This window comes from Silurus meridionalis, chromosome 15 (assembly GCF_014805685.1).
Source record: "Silurus meridionalis isolate SWU-2019-XX chromosome 15, ASM1480568v1, whole genome shotgun sequence".
Taxonomy (NCBI): domain Eukaryota; kingdom Metazoa; phylum Chordata; class Actinopteri; order Siluriformes; family Siluridae; genus Silurus; species Silurus meridionalis.
The window spans coordinates 21,239,288-21,258,585 of record NC_060898.1 but is presented as its reverse complement, the minus strand read 5'-3'; the positions used below and the strand labels follow the sequence as shown (position 1 = coordinate 21,258,585).

At 40.3% G+C, this 19,298-nt stretch overlaps 3 protein-coding genes across 4 annotated transcripts in view; 1 reads left to right on the top strand and 2 right to left on the bottom strand.

The window, feature by feature from the left end:
- Window positions 1–2,521: 2,521 nt before the first annotated feature.
- LOC124397900 (nuclear speckle splicing regulatory protein 1-like) lies at window positions 2,522–6,019 on the bottom strand. The gene is made up of 5 exons (XM_046867774.1): window positions 5,252–6,019; window positions 4,836–4,964; window positions 4,113–4,320; window positions 3,425–3,527; window positions 2,522–2,845 (listed from the first exon to the last, which is right to left on the bottom strand). Exons 1-5 carry the CDS (start codon window positions 5,261–5,263, stop codon window positions 2,548–2,550), a joined length of 750 nt encoding a protein of 249 aa, XP_046723730.1. The 5' UTR covers window positions 5,264–6,019; the 3' UTR covers window positions 2,522–2,547.
- A 785-nt stretch (window positions 6,020–6,804) lies between these two features.
- Window positions 6,805–11,629, bottom strand: nsrp1 (nuclear speckle splicing regulatory protein 1). The gene is made up of 7 exons (XM_046867773.1): window positions 11,476–11,629; window positions 9,884–9,968; window positions 9,722–9,778; window positions 9,167–9,295; window positions 8,748–8,955; window positions 7,829–7,931; window positions 6,805–7,479 (listed from the first exon to the last, which is right to left on the bottom strand). Exons 1-7 carry the CDS (start codon window positions 11,496–11,498, stop codon window positions 6,843–6,845), a joined length of 1,242 nt encoding a protein of 413 aa, XP_046723729.1. The 5' UTR covers window positions 11,499–11,629; the 3' UTR covers window positions 6,805–6,842.
- A 2,659-nt stretch (window positions 11,630–14,288) lies between these two features.
- ssh2b (slingshot protein phosphatase 2b) overlaps window positions 14,289–19,298 on the top strand; it is a 35,763-nt gene continuing 30,753 nt past the window's right edge. Inside the window, exon 1 of one of the 2 annotated variants that reach the window (XM_046867771.1) lies at window positions 14,289–14,611. In XM_046867771.1, coding sequence (XP_046723727.1) covers window positions 14,549–14,611 — 63 coding nt within the window. In that variant the 5' untranslated portion in view covers window positions 14,289–14,548. The remainder of the gene's footprint in view (window positions 14,612–19,298) is intronic. The other variant, XM_046867769.1, reaches the window with a different exon arrangement.

Here is a 19,298-nt window from a genome sequence, read left to right as displayed (position 1 = left end):
CATTAGGGGGCGCCACACCGGATCATCTGACCTTATACCCACCTGTCCTCTACATCTTCCTTTTTCAACCCAACCACCTGCATGTCTTCCCTCACCACATCCATAAACCTCCTCCCTGGTCCTCCTCTTTTCCTCCTTCCTGGTGGCTCCATCCTCAACATTCTCTTACCGATATACCCCATGTCTCTCCTCTACACATATCCAAACGATCTCAATCGCACCTCCCTCACCTTGTCTCCAAAACGTCCTACATGCGCAGTCGCTCTAATTAACTAATTTCCAATCCTGTCCATCGTCGTCACTCCCAACGAACCTCCACATCTTCAGCTCTTCTACCTCCAGCTCCACTTCCTGTCTTTTACTCAATGCCACTGTCTCTAAATCCACAAATACACAAAGCAACTCCTTCTGTCCTTCTCTATACTTCTCCATCAACATTCTCAAAGCAAATAATGCGTCTGTGGTGCTCTTCCTCGGGATGAAACCATACTGCTGCTCACAGATGATCACCTCTTCTCTCAGCCTGGCTTCCACTACTCTTTCCCATAACTTCATGGTGTGACTGATCAACTTTATTCCCCTGTAGTTACTGCAGGTCTGCACATCTCCCTTGTTTTTAAATATCGGTACCGGCATACTCCTTCTCCATTCCTCAGGCATCTTCTCACCTTCCAATATCTTGTTAAACAACCTAGTAGATCTCCTTGAGATGTTTGTATCAGTCTTCTGTCTTCACTTCTGTAATCCAAGCGTCATGTTGGGTTCTGTTTTTTTCAGAAATCTAAACACTTTCAATTCCGACAGCAAGTCAGTTCCTGGTCTGAGAGATCGTGCAACCACCAAACAACATGGTCCTGGTTTTAATTTTGAGATTCTTAATCTCAAGAATAAATAAACTGTAGCAATATCACTGTGTAGAAACCTCAGTCTCCAGAAGATGTTTAAAATGTGCGCTTTGGCTAAACAGAAACATCCAAGTACCAAAGACGTCACTTCTTTACCTGAACGAGTGCACGTTGAAATGGTCTATACATTCGAGCAGGTGAGGGTGAAGGTGCTGAACAGTGGCAGTTTGGTTTGGTGGTGCTGAGATCTGAACTCATGACCTTCTGCTCCCTACATTTAAACCACTGAACCGCAACTTCCCTCATTGTCACAAAGGCACATTGTGGCTTTAGTTTTTCTGAATCTGATGCCACCACTTTTCCTTCCAATCTGCTGCTGATTTAAGTAGAAACGTCCCTGCTTTAGTGACCAATGTCGGAACTCAGAGCCCGTCTCTGAGCAGACACATCACGGGTGGATTCTTTGTTTCAGTTAATTCCCAATGTAGCACTCTTAACCTAATAAAATTAAATGAAATGGACCTTTAAAAGCCAATGAAAAATCTTCAGTCTTGGATGAGAAAGAGCAAAAACTTCTTTATTCCAGACACGTTCTGATGAGCCCATAGAAGGTGGTCACTTCATCACATCAAAATGATCAAGCGCACACACACTTTGCACACACTCATTCCTTATACCCTGGTGTTACATGACACCTTTTTTTTCCTATTTTCTTCATCCTAGCAAAGTCCCCTTCCTGTGATTCCATATTTGGGTTTTCCTGTTCCCCCATTACCCTTATTTACGGCCTTTTCTCTATGTCACTTAAGAAAAGAATGTGTATACAACTTTCACCCCCTCTGGTACAGCCAGGCACCGCTTCCTCCTGCTCTCAGGTTTTTATGTGTGGACAACCATTTTGTGGCCTACTTTATCTTCCCTACATCTACTCTGTGTAAGTGTTTTGCTTTTATAATGCTATTTGCTATTCCATTTTTATTAAATCAAGCTATATTATTTTACTTAAATTGTCTATTTGTATATGTTTAACTACATTATTCTACGTGGTTATGTTAGTGTCTAGGTCATACTTCATTTATATTATCTGAACTGACTGTTGCATAATGTGTTAAGCTTCACAACTATAACGATTGTAAGCTTATTACTTTTGTTGTTACATGCACATATTAGTTGTATGTTTTTAGTTATTGTGATCTCTGTTTGTTTCTTTTATTCAGCTCCACCTTACAGACATCCTGGGACATCTCTTAGGAGCATTCTTCACTAACAGCATCGTAAATCTCACCTCTTCTCTGCACAATAAACATGTTTAAGCCTTGTATGTTGTTCTTTCTTGTCTATTCAACACACTCATAACACCAGTCAGACTCTACTCTACTCTATTTATTAATATCTGATCGCTATTGTTAATTATACTTGGAGTACATAGACTACATGAGACTGATTAAAACACATAGGCTAAAATAGGTTTTAATCAAGCTGCTTCTATTGTATCTAATAGATTCTATACTAATTATTAGGTCAATCGGTTGGATGGATATTAGTTGGATTAAAACACACTCTAGATAAGGTTAATTCGAACATTTTTCTCGACACCAACAGCAAGTTTTAGAGATAAACAACGATTTTTCAAACTACTGAAATTGAACACAAATCAATAAATAAACACAAACAGATTTACAGACATTCAGTTTTTTATTTATTATAATAAATATAAAACTTCATCCTCCTCCACATAGCTCTTTACAGCCGAGCGAGACATCTGTCGGGCCAGGTATCTCTCTCTCGCCGAGCTCACCGTCTGCTCATTACTCCTTTTTGTATATTTGCTTGGCTCTGCTGCGTTGGTCTGAGCAGCATTTTCAGCCCTTTTGGCAGTACGCTGGTGGTACTGCCATTTGGAGTGGCTGCTGTTGCCGCCACTTTTGCTGAACTCTGCCTTTGGTGAATCGTTTCCTCGCAGTGCTGACGGTTCAATCGTTCTCTTCGATTTCTCTTTCCTGTAACAGTAAGTTAGAAGAGCATGAAGAGAATGATCGGCACAAAAAAACACATCCACACTGTGTGAATAAATAAGACTGTTCTTTGTTCACATAATTTCCTGCACTGCACTGCTATAGAGGTTGACCAATTAATCGTCCGGCCGATAAATTGGGGCGATTTTTTGGCACATTTGAATTAATCAGTATCGTCGGATCGTGCTGCAAATTTTACATGCTGCCTCCTGCAGCATGCAGACTGCCGTTCCACTGCCATAATCCTGTGATGTCCCCCGCTGACTGCTAACTATATCACTTCTTATTACTTAACAGTAAGATTTTGCGAAGAAGAAAAAAAAAAGAAGAAGAAAGAAAATCGGCCAAACATATGGGCCAAAAAATCCATTAATCAGCTGCCCTGGTTTCTGCATATCGCCATCAGCCAGAGAAAAACCCGTATCGGTCGACCTCTACACTGCTACCTCAGGATTAACTGACTCGATAGTATATCAGCAAGTGTTCCTATTAAAAAGGCCAGTGAGTGCATGCACCAAATGCTATTTTTATATATAATTCAGCAGCCTTTATCTACATTCTTACCGATCAGCACTACGATCAGGAAGAGCCTCCTCTCCTACAGTCTGGTTCAGAAGGTGTCTGTAAAATCCACTCAGGTCCTTCTGCTTCTTCACATCCAAGGTGGCTGGAGATAAAAAAAAATTAAATTGTTACAAAAAAGTCATTCCTGCATCGTTCAGCACACATTTCATACCTTACTGTACATAATGTTCAAATTAATCCTCATGTTGCTTCTCAGGGAAATTTTAGACCCCATGAAGATCCTCTAAGATCAGGTGGGTTCCACAAAGCTCCGCCCCAGGATCACAGATGGCCAGCGAATGAATTTTGTGGACCATGTTATTGATGTTATTATTTTCAAACATATTAATATACAAAAAATAAAATCTTTGCTCATGAATACTTGAAAAGATGTTTCCAATGTTTGCAGTCACGTGACGAGACCTAGAACCTAAAATCCTACATGAAGTATGAAGCCAAATAAAAGTGAATGTAGGATATTTATTGATATTGAGCAGTTAAGGGTTAGGGGCCTTGTTCAAGGGCACAAGACTGGCAGCTCGGTGACCCTAGGATTCGAACTCTACCTTCTGAGAGAAAGTCCAATGTCTTGGCCTTCAGTCTCAGTCCAAATAAAGTACTATTGCAACTATGGATCTAGAGAGAGAGTCAGTAAGAATCCGAACAATGTGGTATAATAAAATCTTACCCTCGATCTCTGATGCTCTCTTCTCTCGCTCCAGCTCCTCCTCACGTTCTTTCAGCTTCTGTTTGTAGGCCGAGGTTACGTACGCTTCTTTATTACCAAACCTCTCCCCCTCTGCTTCTCTCTGCTTCTGGATCTTTCTGTCGTTGCGACGCTCTTGCTCTTTCTTCCGTTCCTCCAAAGCACGCATTAGCTGCGTGATATACTTGGGCTGTAGGGAGGAAAGAGTTGGTACCATTAAAAAAACTGTAAATTGCTGTAAAACACTGTGCAATATTAAATATGATACACCAGAGGTGCAACAAAACTCGCAGTTCGGATCACAGTCCGGTTTTTGAGTCACTGATTGGATCATTTCTCGGATCGGCAAAAAAGGGGGAGGAGTCAAATAGAATTTATTGAGAGAAAAGGTAGAGCACTGAAATGCTCCCATCTATGTGATCTGAATGATGTGGAAGTCTTTTCAAGTTCTTCTGCTCTTCTGCTAGCTTGTTGTTAACACGTCCCGTTCACATGAACACGTCTCCTCTGTGTGGGTTTCAAAATGATGTAAAAAGTGATATCGACAGAAAAAATCAAAACTGTCTTTCGTTCTGCGATTGTAAAAAATAAAATTACGATTACATAAAAATGAGCAATTAATCGGCGGTTCTGTATTGATGACGGATCAACTGTGATTCTCTGCACCCCATTAAATACAGACTGCAATATTGGAATTCTACACACCTTTCTGTCTGCAACTCCAAGCAGCTTCTTATTGCGCTCAAGTCTTTGCTTCTGGATGTCGTCGTACACGCTGTCGTACTCGTACACGCTGCTGTCTTCGTCCAGAGCCTTTTGCATCTCGAGTCGCCTCTGACACAAGGGATAATGGGGACACGTTAATACACACTGTACTGGGACTCTAATCACAAATGATAATGGCTACATGTACATTCTCTTTAGTAGATATGTATGGCATTTGGTGGATGCCCTTATCCAGAGTGACCTACAGTTCTCATTTATACACCATTTCAAAGAAGGAAACAATAACAAAATGTGATACTGGGCATGTCTGGTCCTAAAGCATTTCCGGTGGTGGAATCAGGAACAATAATGGAGCCCTGAAATCAGACATTGAGGGAACAACATTAAACACTTACCTGAAATACCATATCCAGGTGTGTTATTATCTGGTTAAGACCGAGTGAAATGAGAAAATGGTAAGCGGTACTTCTCCGTAGTCTAAATGTCTACAGTTTCTTCCTTAAATGTCCGGGAAAGTCTGTTTATGTTTGTGTTTGGTGAATGTTTGAGCGTTGCTATGGTAACCGGGAAAGTTATTAGTGCCCATTGCGCATGCGTGACAGGGTAAATCTGAATCTCTATGCTAATAATAAATCACAATGCTAACTGAACTCTATTAAATTGTGGGGAGTGAAATTGAAGGTTATAAATGATGTATTAGAACTTTACATCAGATTTAGAGATAATAGCGCGGGAACAGTGATTGGAGTTCATTTCGTTCCTTTAATCACCTTCATATCGTATATGGGAGTCACGTGACAAAAGGATGAACGACTCCGGACCAGTGGACTCATGAGATAAACTACTCAATTCTGTGTCCTGTGTAATTCACTGCGTAGCGTCTATCAGAGTCACTTTACAAATAAATGAACGAACCTGAACAGTCGAGAGATGAACCACTTAATTCAGTGTTTTTGTACATAACCTATTGCTTTGCGCATCCATTAGAAAATGAATGAATGAATCATTTGTTGAACCGACTCGTTCAAAAGGAACGAATCGTTCATGAACGACTCACTGATCATGAACTCGGGGACATTTTAACACGTGACATAATGCGATAATAGTGTGTTTTTAAAAGACCAAACTAAATCAAAACTGCTTTTCTGTACACACTTTGCTTCATTATTAATGTATTTACTGAGTTTGGTCTTTTTAAAACGGTGTCTTATCGAATAAACAAGATGCTGCAATACAATCCTGACTAAGTGTCTTTTTATTTCATTCATATTAAATTCTAGTTTATAATGTGTTTACGGAAGTCCTAAGAGGCCATGCGTTATAATATAGTTTTTATTTCGTTTTCTCATGATCTCGATAAAACTGATGTTTTCTCGTGATCGTCCTCGTGCTTGCTGCCACAAATGGTTATGGTTTTCCTCCACGATGCTGCTTCTAGAACATGCTCTCATGCCAAACACACAGAAACATTAAGTACTGATCAGGAGGAAACCATGTGTTATTTCAAGATCACTAGAAAACAAGAAAGAAATAAGATTTAAATTCATGGCCTCTTAGGAATTCTGTATGTGTTGGTTTTATATTAAAGTAGATCTCCTCGAGACGTTTGTATCAGTCTTCTGTCTTCACTGCTGTAGTTCAAGCATCACGTTGTGTTCTGATTTCCAAAAAACAGAACACAACGTGATGCTTGGATTACAGCAGTGAAGACAGAAGACTGATACAAACATCTTGAGGAGATCTTTGCCACAATGTGCCTTTAGTTTTTGTACAGATACTGGGACTAATATAAATAATAGGAATCTGATGCCACCACTTTTCCTTCCAAACTGCTGCTGATTTAAGTAAAACGTCCCTGCTTTAGTGACCAACAGCAAGTTTTAGAGATGAACAACGATTTATTAAACTACTGAAACTGAACACGAATCAATAAATAAACACAAACAGCTTTACAGACATTCAGTTTTTAATTTATTAGGATATATATTAAACATCCTCCTTCTCCACATAGCTCTTCGCAGCCGAGCGAGCCATCTGTCGGGCCAGGAACCTCTCTCTCGCCGAGCTCACCGTCTGCTCATTACTGCGTTTTAGGAATTTGCTTGGCTCTGCTGCGTTGGTCTCAGCAGCATTTTCAGCCTTTTTGTCCTTCTCTTTCTCGTCACCTTGCGCCTTCTTCTCTCGTTCCTTTTTGTCGTCTCGATCCCTGTGTCGATCCTGATCTCCGTCTGCTCTGTTCCTCTTCAAGTGTCTGTCTTCTGTTTCTCTGTCTTTGTCTCTATCCTTTCTTTCTCGCCCTCTGTCTGCGTCTCTGTCCCGGTGTCGCTCCTTCTCTTTTTCTCTCCGATGGCCGTGCTGTTCTTCCCTTTCTCTGTCCCTCGACCGGGCTCTTTCTCTCTCTCTGTGTGCACGCTTCTCTTTTTCTCGTTTCTTCTCCTTCTTCCTGTCGTCTTCGCTGCCGGATGAAGGAGAACGCTGGCGGTACTGCCGTTTGGAGTGACTGCTGTTGCCGCCGCTTTTGCTGAACTCGGCTTTAGGTGAGCTGCGTTCCTCGTTCGAATCGGCCCCGCTGTCGTTTCCTCGCGGTGGCGAGGTTTTAACCGGCGACTTCGATTTCTCTTTCCTGTAACAGTAAGTTAGAAGAGCATGAAGATAATAACTGGCACAAAAAAAAAAAAAAAAAAAAACATCCATACTGTGTGAATAAATAAGACTGTTCTTGAACAGTCTTGAAAAGAAGAAAGAAAATCGGCCAAACATATGGGCCAAAAAATCCATTAATCAGCTGCCCTGGTTTCTGCATATCGCCATCGGCCAGAGAAAAACCCGTATCGGTCGACCTCTACACTGCTACCTCAGGATTAACTGACTCGATAGTATATCAGCAAGTGTTCCTATTAAAGTGGCCGGTGAGCGCATGCACCAAATGCTATTTTTATATTAAATTCAGCAGCCTTTATCTACATTCTTACCGATCAGCACTACGATCAGGAAGAGCCTCCTCTCCTACAGTCTGGTTCAGAAGGTGTCTGTAAAATCCACTCAGGTCCTTCTGCTTCTTCACATCCAAGGCGGCTGGAGATAAAAAAATTTAAATTGTTACAAAAAAGTCATTCCTGCATCGTTCAGCACATATTTCATACCTTACTGTACATAATGTTAAAATTAATCCTCATGTTGCTTCTCAGGGAAATTTTAGACCCCATGAAGATCCTCCAAGTTCAGGTGGGTTCCACAAAGCTCCCCCCCAGGATCTCAGATGGCCAGTGAATGAATTTTGTGGACCATGTTATTGATTTAATAAAATTTTGCATTCAATTGAACTTGGAAACCCAAACCTGTTCCAGCATGGCAAGGCCCCTGTGTACAAAGTGAGCTCCTTGAAGGTCTGGTTTACATGCTTTGGAGAGGAAGATCTTGAGTGGGCTGCTATAGCGCTCTGATCTCATCCCTACTGAACACCTTTGGAATGAATATGAATGCTGACTGCACCCCGGGCCTCCTCACCTACATCAGTACCTGCCTTTCATAACACCCTTGTGACTGATGAACACAAATATCCATAAGCTTATGTAAAACATATGTAAAAAATTTAATCTTTGCTCATGAATATTGCTGTTTTCAATGTTTGCAGTCACATGATGAGACCTAGAACCTAAAATCCTGCATGGAGTATGAAGCCAAATGAGAGCGAATGTAGGATATTTATTTATATTGAGCAGTTAAGGGTTAAGGGCCTTGTTCAAGGGCCCAAGACTGACCACTCTACCTTCTGAGAGAAAGTCAAATGTCTTGCCCTTCAGTCTCAGTCCAACTAAAGTACTATCGCAACTATGGATCTAGAGAGAAGGTCAGTAAGAATCTGAACAATGTGGTATAATAAAATCTTACCCTCGATCTCTGCCGCTCTCTTCTCTCGCTCCAGTTCCTCCTCACGTTCTTTCAGCTTCTGTTTGTAGGCTGAGGTTACGTACGCTTCTTTATCGGCAAACTTCTCCCCCTCGGCTTCTCTCTCCTTCTGGATCTTTCTGTCGTCGCGACGCTCTTGCTCTTTCTTCCGTTCCTCCACAGCGCGCATTATCTGCGTGATATACTTGGGCTGTAGGGAGGAAAGAGTTGGTTCAGATATTGGAACTCATATTTAAAGTACCAGAAAAAAAAACAACTGTCTTTCATTCTGCGATTGTAAAAAAAGAAAATTACGGTTACATTACAAGAGCAATTAATCGGCGGTTCTGTATTGATGACGGATCAACTGTGATTCTCTGCACCCCATTAAATACAGACTGCAATATTGGAATTCTACACACCTTTCTGTCTGCGCCTCCAAGCAGCTTCTTATTGCTCTCAAGTCTTTTCTTCTGGATGTCATCGTACACGCTGTCGTACTCGTACACGCTGCTGTCTTCGTCCAGAGCCTTTTGCATCTCGAGTCGCGTCTGACACAAGGGATAATGGGGAAACGTTAATACACACTGTAATGGGACAGGATGTGTCATATATTTGATATAATTCCAACCCTGGTCCTAAACAAACCCCTGGTCTGCAGGCTTTATTTCAAGAAGGATGGATTCACATTTACGGCACTTGGCAGAGGCTCTGGAAAAACCCTTAACCCTCTGTGTGCTCCAGGTGCAGTATCACGTCTGACCCTGTGCTCTAACCGAGAATTTCACTGTGCTGTAATGTATATTTGACACTTAAAGGCGCTTCTTCTCCAAATGAGATACATTTGAATTGCTGTCTGGTTTTCTATTTCCCTTCTTCTGACACACCTGATTTAACCAATCAGCTAAAGCGAGTGTGTCAATACAGGAAATAAGTCAAATCTGCTAAAGAGGACCCACGTCTGGATGTTTTTTTACCTGCTTCATCATCTTTTTTTTGTTCGCCTCCTTCTGCAAACTCTCACCAACAGATGTCTGGAAATGAATTGAAAACAGAATTAATGCACAACATACAGGACACAGGATCAAAGCAGCATACGGTATGAGGGAAGGCATAAATATTAATCCGGGTCTGATTACTTCATCATCCGAATCGTCTCCGAAAATCGATGGTCGTGAGACGGGGGCCAATTTCGTACTCTTCTGGGATAAAATGAGACCGTACCTGAAATCAAATGTGGCAGAAATATCATTAGATGAAAGGATCTGGGAACATTACAACAGACTTACTTCATTAATTACTTCCTTCACTTTTAGATCTCACTTTTTTCATGAATATGTATTAAATTATTCCCAATAGTCCATTCTCTTTATTTCATAGCGTTTCTCTCACTTGTGCTGCTTCATGTAGTATCTGTTTAGGTGAGAGTTTCTATCTGTCCAGATTTCAGCCTTCACTCCCCGTGTTGCCAGAGTTAAAATATGCCATGATGCAAAATAATCCCCTTGCGCAGTAATACAGCGCTCCCAGCATTCCTGCCACTTCTGGAATGTGTCCTGGAATTCCTTTTCGAAGCGTGTTGAGCACCTTTTCTGATTCGCACAGAATCTCTGCAACTCCAAAACGGTGACCTTTGAGCCTCGTCTTCATCTTCCGCAGGAGCCAAATCTGGCAATCAGGATGGGTGTGGAAGTGAGATCATGTTTCCAGTAAAAAAAGTGAGCACCAGTTGCACAGCTCCAGATGTACACAGGAAGATGGCACACTGACTTACAAAAGTTGGTGGTCCCTGTGACTGTGCGTGCAGCCTTGTGCTTCCATCTGTTGGCGTGTTACAAAACTAGTGCCAAACATTTTTAATACCACTTAATATGTGTGTGTGTGTACCATACAGTAATCTCTCACTTCCTGTCCCCCTCTTCTGCTTTCCAGGAATGACTGTCAGGGATTTTGTTCATTCATATATTAGCGATATCAGAAACCAATGTCTGGGGGTTGAGGAAGTCAAGGATCTGCAAAGGACACTGAAGTTCTTGCATTTCACACACCATGTCTTCACAAAGCTTTGAGGTAGTGTTATGCTGAAGCAAGTTTGGGCGTCTTATAAAGATACTCTACACGTTATAAAGAGAAGTGGTAGCTCAGTGGTGAAAAAACTGGACCTCTGATTGGAAGGTTGTGAGTTCACGTCCCAGTATCACCATCACGGTGCCACAGGATCAAGACCCATAACCCTTATCTGTTCAGTGTATAAATATGAATATTTAAAGTGAAGTGAACGTAAACATCTATACAATTGTGTGCAACAGTTTGGGAAGAACTCTAGATGGGTAATGATGGTCCGGTGTCCACAAACTTTTGCTCATCTCCTATGTATGTATGTATGGACGTTTTTGGGTTTTTTTACAGCTGAAGTTCCGAGTATTTTGCAGGATGGCTAACAAGCACTTTTTGTGTTTAATAACCATAATCAAACAGGTGAAAGGTGATGGATTTTATAACCCAAACATCTGAAACAGTTCCTGAGCTAATCTTCGGCTAGCTAACACGCTGTTGCTAGCTAGCGCGCTATTTCGGCTCGATCACGTTATTAGCAAAAAATATTTTACGTCTAATAATTTTCTTAACAATATTCACACGCAACTAACACGACACACACGTGTACACTGTAAATGTGCTTAAAATAAACCGCTAATAAAAATCTGGATTCGTTTTCGTTTCATGTACTTACTGTTTACCACCGGAGGCCGCCATCTTGATTTTTTGTGAAATTCGGTGACGCAGATTCGCTAAAATAATCGCAAAATACTCAATGACAAATAAATAAACAAGTAAATAAATAAATAAATAAATGTTTTAGGCATTTTTTGAAACGGCAATAAAAACATGCTGTTACATTAGAAACAGCTTTTTAATTTAGCGGCGCGTGAGGAAGTAAAAGTGTCAGGCGTAATGAAAGGTTTGAATAATGTGGAGCCACTTTATGCAAACGCAATAATTATAACATAACAACAACAACAACAATAATAATAATAATAATAATAATAATAATAATAATAATAATAATAATAATAATAATAATAATTAAAGTCACATTTCTAATATTTTTCTTTTGACTCGATCATAATTGGAAATGACCAGCAGATGGCGCTAGTTCTCTATATGTGTATGTATGTGTGTAGTTTAAAGGCAATGGTATTAAACCATATATATTTGTGGGAAAAGGTCTGCACAATCCTGTATGCAAATCACCTCCACTCTGACTATGGTTCTGGTTCAATCCACCTCCAAATACCATCTTTATGACGCCACGGCTTTAAAAACCATCAATATTATAGAGGAACGCAGTATAACAGAGCGCATCTCATACAGTCTGAATTAATGCCATGAAGCAAATAACCCAATGATCACATTTGATCAAGTCTCCTTTCACTGTAGTTGTTCTTAAATAATAAAAAAAATAGTTATAAATCCACATAAATGTATTTGAGCTTGTGCAGTTTGCTACAGATGCGGTTTGCGAGCTCTGACTAAAGACCGTCCGATCGAAAAACGTGAAAATGGTGACCTTATTGTATGCCTGCTAGACGGCCCCCATCTGATTGAATAGGAACTCAAACCTAAACTTACACTCAGTGGTTTTGCTCCTAGAAGCAGTGAATCCAAGAGAAACGCTATGAAATAAAGAGAATCAGCTATTGGGAATAATTCAACACATATTTATGGACATAAAATATTATAAAATGTAAGTCAGTAAATTATGTTAGAGTTTATTCCAGGCCTAAATGTTGTCTATTAACAATCCTACAGACAATACAATCTTCCTAAAATCATTTAAAGTGTCTTTTTATATAATACATTTTCATGTATTTTACGGATTTGTCCAAATATGTACAACACGTTGTCCTGATAAAGCAAATCAAGTCAGAGCAGTCTAACATATGAACCACAGTAACTACAAAAAGCAGGGTTCTATCATGGTTCAGAGTTTGAGCTTTGTACATATTTGTTTAATAACAAAAAGAATAAAACGACTATAGACTATAATTACTGTTTGTATGGCATGTCGTTACAGGTTAAAACAGGAATGCTCATGTAACCTTCAGCGAGCTCTTAAGATTTCTACATCAGACCATTTCAGGAGCATTCCACCTGAGCCGAAACGTTAGATCTGCCATTTTCAAATCTATAACCTATGTTTGAACAGCTGCTGCACACACCCGGTGTGTTTTCGGTTTTAGAATACAAACAGACGTCCTGCCGTTGTGCCACAAAAAGTCTTGTCTTATCGGATATATTCAACTCATGAACACTGAAATTCTGGCCAATGAGCTACAAGAATGTCCAGTTTCTGGGATTTCTTTCAATCTAACTATACATTTCAGTAGAAAGAACAGAAAGCACGTCAGATATTATTGAACACCTGATTCCTTTCCAGAGCTCATTGGAGAGGAGCTTTGTGTGAAATCAGACTGTATGTATTTATCATAAAATGTTCTGCTACAGCATGAACTTCTTCAGCAGTTTGAGCTACAGGAGCTCGTCTGTTGGATCTTCACTCCTCACGTGCATCAATGATCCTCAGCCGCCCATGACCCTGTCGCCGGTTCACCACTGTTCCACCAGTTATTCACTTCAAAGCTCATAATTTGATAATAATGATAAAGTCTTAACGTTATGCCTCATGGGTGTGTGAGTATATTTCAGTGTATTGTGAACGCTTTCCTGCTTTCTAGGAATGTGCACATACACCCTTGCAAATCTGGAGGGATTTTTGCATCTGTTTTCGTGTATTTTACGCACAGAGTTTCTTTCTGCCATAGAAAGAGGTTCTGTTTGGTTTTCATGACTTCGATATAAAAAAAGAGACAAAATAAACCTATTTGGGTTTTTTTTAATCCTACCAACATCCAGCAACACTGACGCCCTTAAGACCATCAGTGTGTTTGATATTTTTTGGATAACTTTATTTTTTTGCGATCTGTAATTATCCTTTTTTGCAATCGGGTTTATACCTCCCTGGCATTGTTGTGCATGTTTTAAAAGAAAAAAATATATTAAAAAAGTGTAATAATAATGTGTTGAAAAAATAAGTATATAACACAATTCTTTACCCCCAAACTGAGTGTAACATCTACTCATTATATTTTGTACTGATATAGAATGAATATGGAAGAGCAGTGTTTGTTTTCCTCTTTCGTGGCATATTCCAGCTTGTTAGGAAGCCTCCAAGGAAAAACCCTGGAGAAGACATGGGTAAGGGCTTTGCTCGAGAGCCCACCAACACTGGGGCTCAAACCTCTGAACTTCTGAGTAGCCTTTGTGTGTTTAAGAAGATTTTATAATGCATGATGGATCACAATGTCCTCACAAGAAGATGCTGAAGATTTGCACATTGTGCTTGATATATGAATAGTCGGATCATATTTGAGGTCATGAGAACATGGGTTGAAAAAGAAAAAAAACGAAACCATATACAGTGTAACAACATGGTAATAACACATCTCGAAATGCACACACACACACACACACACACACACACACACACACACACACACACACACACTAAGAAGGATCGAGCTGAGGCCATTGGGTTTTGACAGCTGGCGGCTACGCGCATGCGCATAACGTCGCCCAGGGAGGAAGCGATCAAGATCGAGCGAGCAGAGCACGAAAAGCCGGAGCCGGAGCCGTCGGGCGCGCGCGCCCCCGAGTCGTCTTCTTTTATTGAATCAATAATAATAATAATAATGTCCGTCTCGCCGTTGCCGGTTCCGCTCAGGTGTCCGTCACCCGGGGCTTGAATGGCGTTGGTCACTGTCCAGAGGTCGCCTACTCCGAGCGCGACATCCAGCCCGTGCGTTTCGGTGAGCAATCCTGGGTTTTTCGGTTTCCTTCTTCTTTCTCTTCTTGCTCTTCTTTCTTTCTTTCTTTTTCCCCCCCGGCCCTGCCGCCTTCTACCATTGTGTCGGTATTTTTCCTTTTTCTTTCTTTATTTTTGCGGGGGCTCATTTCCGCTTTGTTTTTTTTCTCTCTCTCTTTCTTTCTACAAGCCATTATGTCTCAGTAACACGCATGCGCAAGAAAAAATTAAATTGTTGCTTTGAAGTGAACGTTTCCGGTTATAGCTACATGTTATATTAATGGACCTGTTTGTGTCTCTGAACACCTGGTTGAGTGTCCGACACACACACACACACACACACACACACACACACACACACACACACACACACACACACACACCATTACATTCGTGCATTTGAATGACTGCACCCCAGTTATTCTGTGAATGAGGTTTTCCTTATGCATTACATAAAGCATCTAGATACACTGTGTGTGTGTGTTGAGGGTGTAAGAACACACACTATAGAAAGATCAGGCTGTGTATTTTTTTTGTGTGTGTGAAATAACCCCATTAAATGGTACTAGGATGAACTGTGAGGCGTATATAATCAGCATAAAGGACAAGAGCCACATCCGGTACACACACACACAGACGACACACAAGACACTCTCGAGCGCGTGTATGGGAAAGGAAATTGCTGACATGTCTCCTGGACAGAGGTGTATCAAACAGCCGGGAGGTTCAGCGTCATCAGTTGGAGATATCAGCGTGGCCCACATTTCCTAATTAAAACTGAATGAGCACTCGGGTGAAGTCCTGTGACTAAACGCCAAGGTTATACAAAATGCATGAATTCCATAGCTGGTGTCGTGCCGTCGATCTCGATGTCATTGATGAGCTGTAAAGCCCCCTGGATTGTGCTTCCTCAAAAAATATGAATAAAACAAGAACAGAGAACAAAAAAGGAACGTTCCAGGGAGGACAGGTCATGCAAGCAATAGTGTTCGTTGTTGTTTTTCATTTTGTTCGTCAATTCTGATGATTGGTGAAGATTGCTATCATCCACCAAATATGATTGATTTATTATTGAGTATATTTATAGGGTTATACAAAATTCACAAGTCCGTAGCTACTTAATTTACAGATAAAAGTTTGTGGACATCTGGCCACATGTGCATCCACTCTTTTGGGAAGCTGTTCCACTAGAGTTTTGAAGGCTGCTTGTAGAGATTCGTGTTCATTCTTTAGCTTTAAAAGTCAGTTGTTGAGGTGAGGAGGGTCTGGGGTGCAATTCATGTTCAACAGGTTTGAGGTCAGAGCTCTATAGCAGGAGATCCTCCACTCCAGCAAATGTAAAGCATCTTCATGGAGCTGGCTTTGTGCATAGGGGCATTGTCGTGATGGAAAAGGTTTCCTCGTAGTCTCCTAGTTCAAATGGAGGAACAAATGTCCTATAGTCCATACAGTGTATGAAATGATGGCTTGATGTAATGATAAAATCCTCAGCTTGCCGTTTAAGTGAAGTTTCACACGTTCTCCGTGTGTCTGTCTGGAAATATGTTTATTATATATGTTTATTTTTTTTAGTATCTCAAATTTTTCCGAGCAACTCCATTGATTTCAGGGATTTTAATGATTTTTTTTTAACTTGAACTGATCAAACCTACACGTTCAAATCATCATCATTATTACTCTGACATTTCGAACGTTATTGTTAAGTGCGAATGCAATTATGCTGTAAGAGGTCTATGATGACGCTGTTTATGTTTTGGGGTGTGAATTTAATGAAAAAAAAAAAAGAATGGTTCCTTGAAAAGTCCTTAAACCTGGTCTTAATGAAAGAGTGGGAACTCTGAAAAAGCACCACCATATATTTTAGTAGGTGTAAAATTCTTGAAGATTTCCGTCTGTAGTTTTCGTACACTGGCTACAAGAAGGTGAATTTTGAGCTTGAATCATGATCACAAACATATTCCAGATATACAAACCTAAATCTTTACAGCAAAAGACCGCATTTCCTCCCGGTCCGTCCCACCCGGCTTGTGATGGAAATCGAGCGAGATGGAAATTGTCTTTCAGATTTGTCATGTAAAGGCTCAGCGTTTCCTTCTCCGACTTGCCTTCCAACGCACGGGAGTCTGTTTTTCCCCTCGATTTGAACTCGAACCTGAAAACTTCACATGATCTTTACCTGATGTTCTAGACGTGGATAATCAGCAGTACTGTTCATTTTTTTACGATCGCACCCCTGTTACGTTTGTTGCTTTTTCGCAGACACAGAACCAGACGAACATGTAGACGGGGTGCAACTGAACATTTGCTAAAGGGTATACAAGATCATGGTTGGTGCCCCCATTCCCCTCCCCCCCCAAAAAAGGGGTCAATATGCGGCCCACCTATTCACTGCATATACTGTAAACAACATGTTCCTGTCTCTGGGCGTAGATTAATCTCTCGATTTTGAATTTTAATATTACAAAACACTAGGATTGGTATAAAACAGACTTATTGGAATTAAACAAGTGCGGCAGAGAATCATCTTAGAGGTTGGCCAGTTTACATAATGCAAAGCACCAGGTTAAATTTGGCACTGGTGGGTGCTTGAGGCAACAACATACCTGAACATTTGTTCTTTCAGCAAGTGAGGTGCATATGTTTTCATATTCTCAACAAACAGCATTCCAATGGGAGGGGGATGTAAAGAGGGGTCAGGGTTACACTACAGTAATAGACTCAAAAAAAAACATTTTCTAGTCTTCATTTGCTGTTTTCTAAAGTAAAGTTGCCTAATGGAAAGCATAATGTTGACCAACCAACATTTCATTTTCATATCATACTCTAGGGTAGTTATATAACATAGTGTATAAACCATGTGTGTCATTTCAGTGAGACAAATCTTTAGTCATAAAATTGCAAATAAGCGTCGTTGATTGAATAAATCGATCTGCCAAATCCCCTTAATCTGTGACTAAGACTGTGGGATATCGCTGTAGACTGTATTAAGACGAGTGATAGTGAAAAACGATGAACCCTTAAGATGCACACGATCAGTCCGGTTTATTGGTTGTGTCGATTAATCGGCACCGATATATCATTACTGGAACTATCGTCTGTCTGCAAAAATCCTACCGATAGTTTTTCCGGGTTGCGTTATGCAGTATAAGAGTGGCCTCTAGAGGTGAATAACTGATTCCACATGCTGTCTTATTATGTCTTTTATTATTATTATTATTATTATTATTATTATTATTATTATTATTATTATTATATTATTATTATTTTGGATGTAACTGTTTTTATTTATGTGGAGTGTCATTTTTTTTCAGCACTTTTTTTTTTGTAATGAAGTTCAGTACTATTTTACATGGAATGTTATGGGATTTTTTTTAACTTGGTTTATGCATTTTAAGTTGATTATTCGGTTATCAGTAAGTACGATCCAACCAAGCTATCGGTATAATCCACTATCTGTTACAAAAACAGTTACAACCAAAATAAGATAAAAAAAGGCATTAATAAACGGCATGTGGCATCAGTGATTCACCTTTAGAGGCTGCTCTTGTACTGCATAACGCACCCCGGAAAAACTATCGGTTGGATTTTATTTCCAGTAACTAACTGTCGGTGCCGATTAATTAAGGGTCCAACAGTGGTAGCCTGGCAGTAATGGGTCTTGATTCCCCGGCCTTCTGATGAGCAATCCGGAACCTTAACCACTGAGCTATGATTGGCTCGTTTCAGTGTTACCTGTCAAGAGGTGGGAAATATTAGGAATATTATAAAACATTCTTGGAAACAGTAGAATAATGTAGCCTGCACATCTGCTTTGCAACAGATTGTGCAGGAATGGTTCGAATTGGACTTGAGAGTTTGAAGTGCTGACTCAGCCTAGAAATTCTGCAGACCGCATTCCGATTGACCATCTGTGTGATGTGTGGGACATACGAGTCTAAATCATGGAGACCTCAGCTCACAACTTACTTCTTGGTGCCAAATACCACAGCACACCTTTAGAGGTCATGTGGAGGTCATGCCCTGACTCATGGAGTCCATAAGGGAGACCTACAGTGTATTAGGCAGGTGGTGTAATGTTATGGCTGATCAGTGTATATTAATTTTTAAATGTAAAAGTATTCAGAAGTTTTTAATTTGCTGTATCAAATGGCTCCTGTCGACATTATTTTTGCAGATGCTTTGATCATTTACATCCTGGTTTGTCTTTGAATATTTTTTTAACCGTGAACAAATTCAGTACACTCACGATTAACAAATGTGGCCATTTCCTGCTGTTGTCGGTCTTCTGGATATTATCTATTCGATCAGATACACGATTTGGACTCAAGTTTGTAGACATCTGACTGTAAGATCCGAATTTATTTTTAGTCCCCATTTGCTGTATTTTGGAGTGTGCTTGTGGAGATTCATTCAATCACAAGGGTGTTAATAATATCAGGTACCGATGTAGGTGAGGTGAAGAGGCCTGGGGTGCAGTCAGCTTTCGAATTCAACACAAAGGTGTTCATTAGGGTTGAGGTCAGAGCTCTATAGCAGGACACTTAAGACCATTGCTTATGGGGCATTGCCATGCTGGAACAGGTTTTGGTCTCCAAGTTCAAGTAAAGGGAAAAATCCATCCTTTTGCATCCGAAAACATATTATACAATTGGGTACCAACAGTTTGGTGTCCCAATACTTTTGTGCAAAGA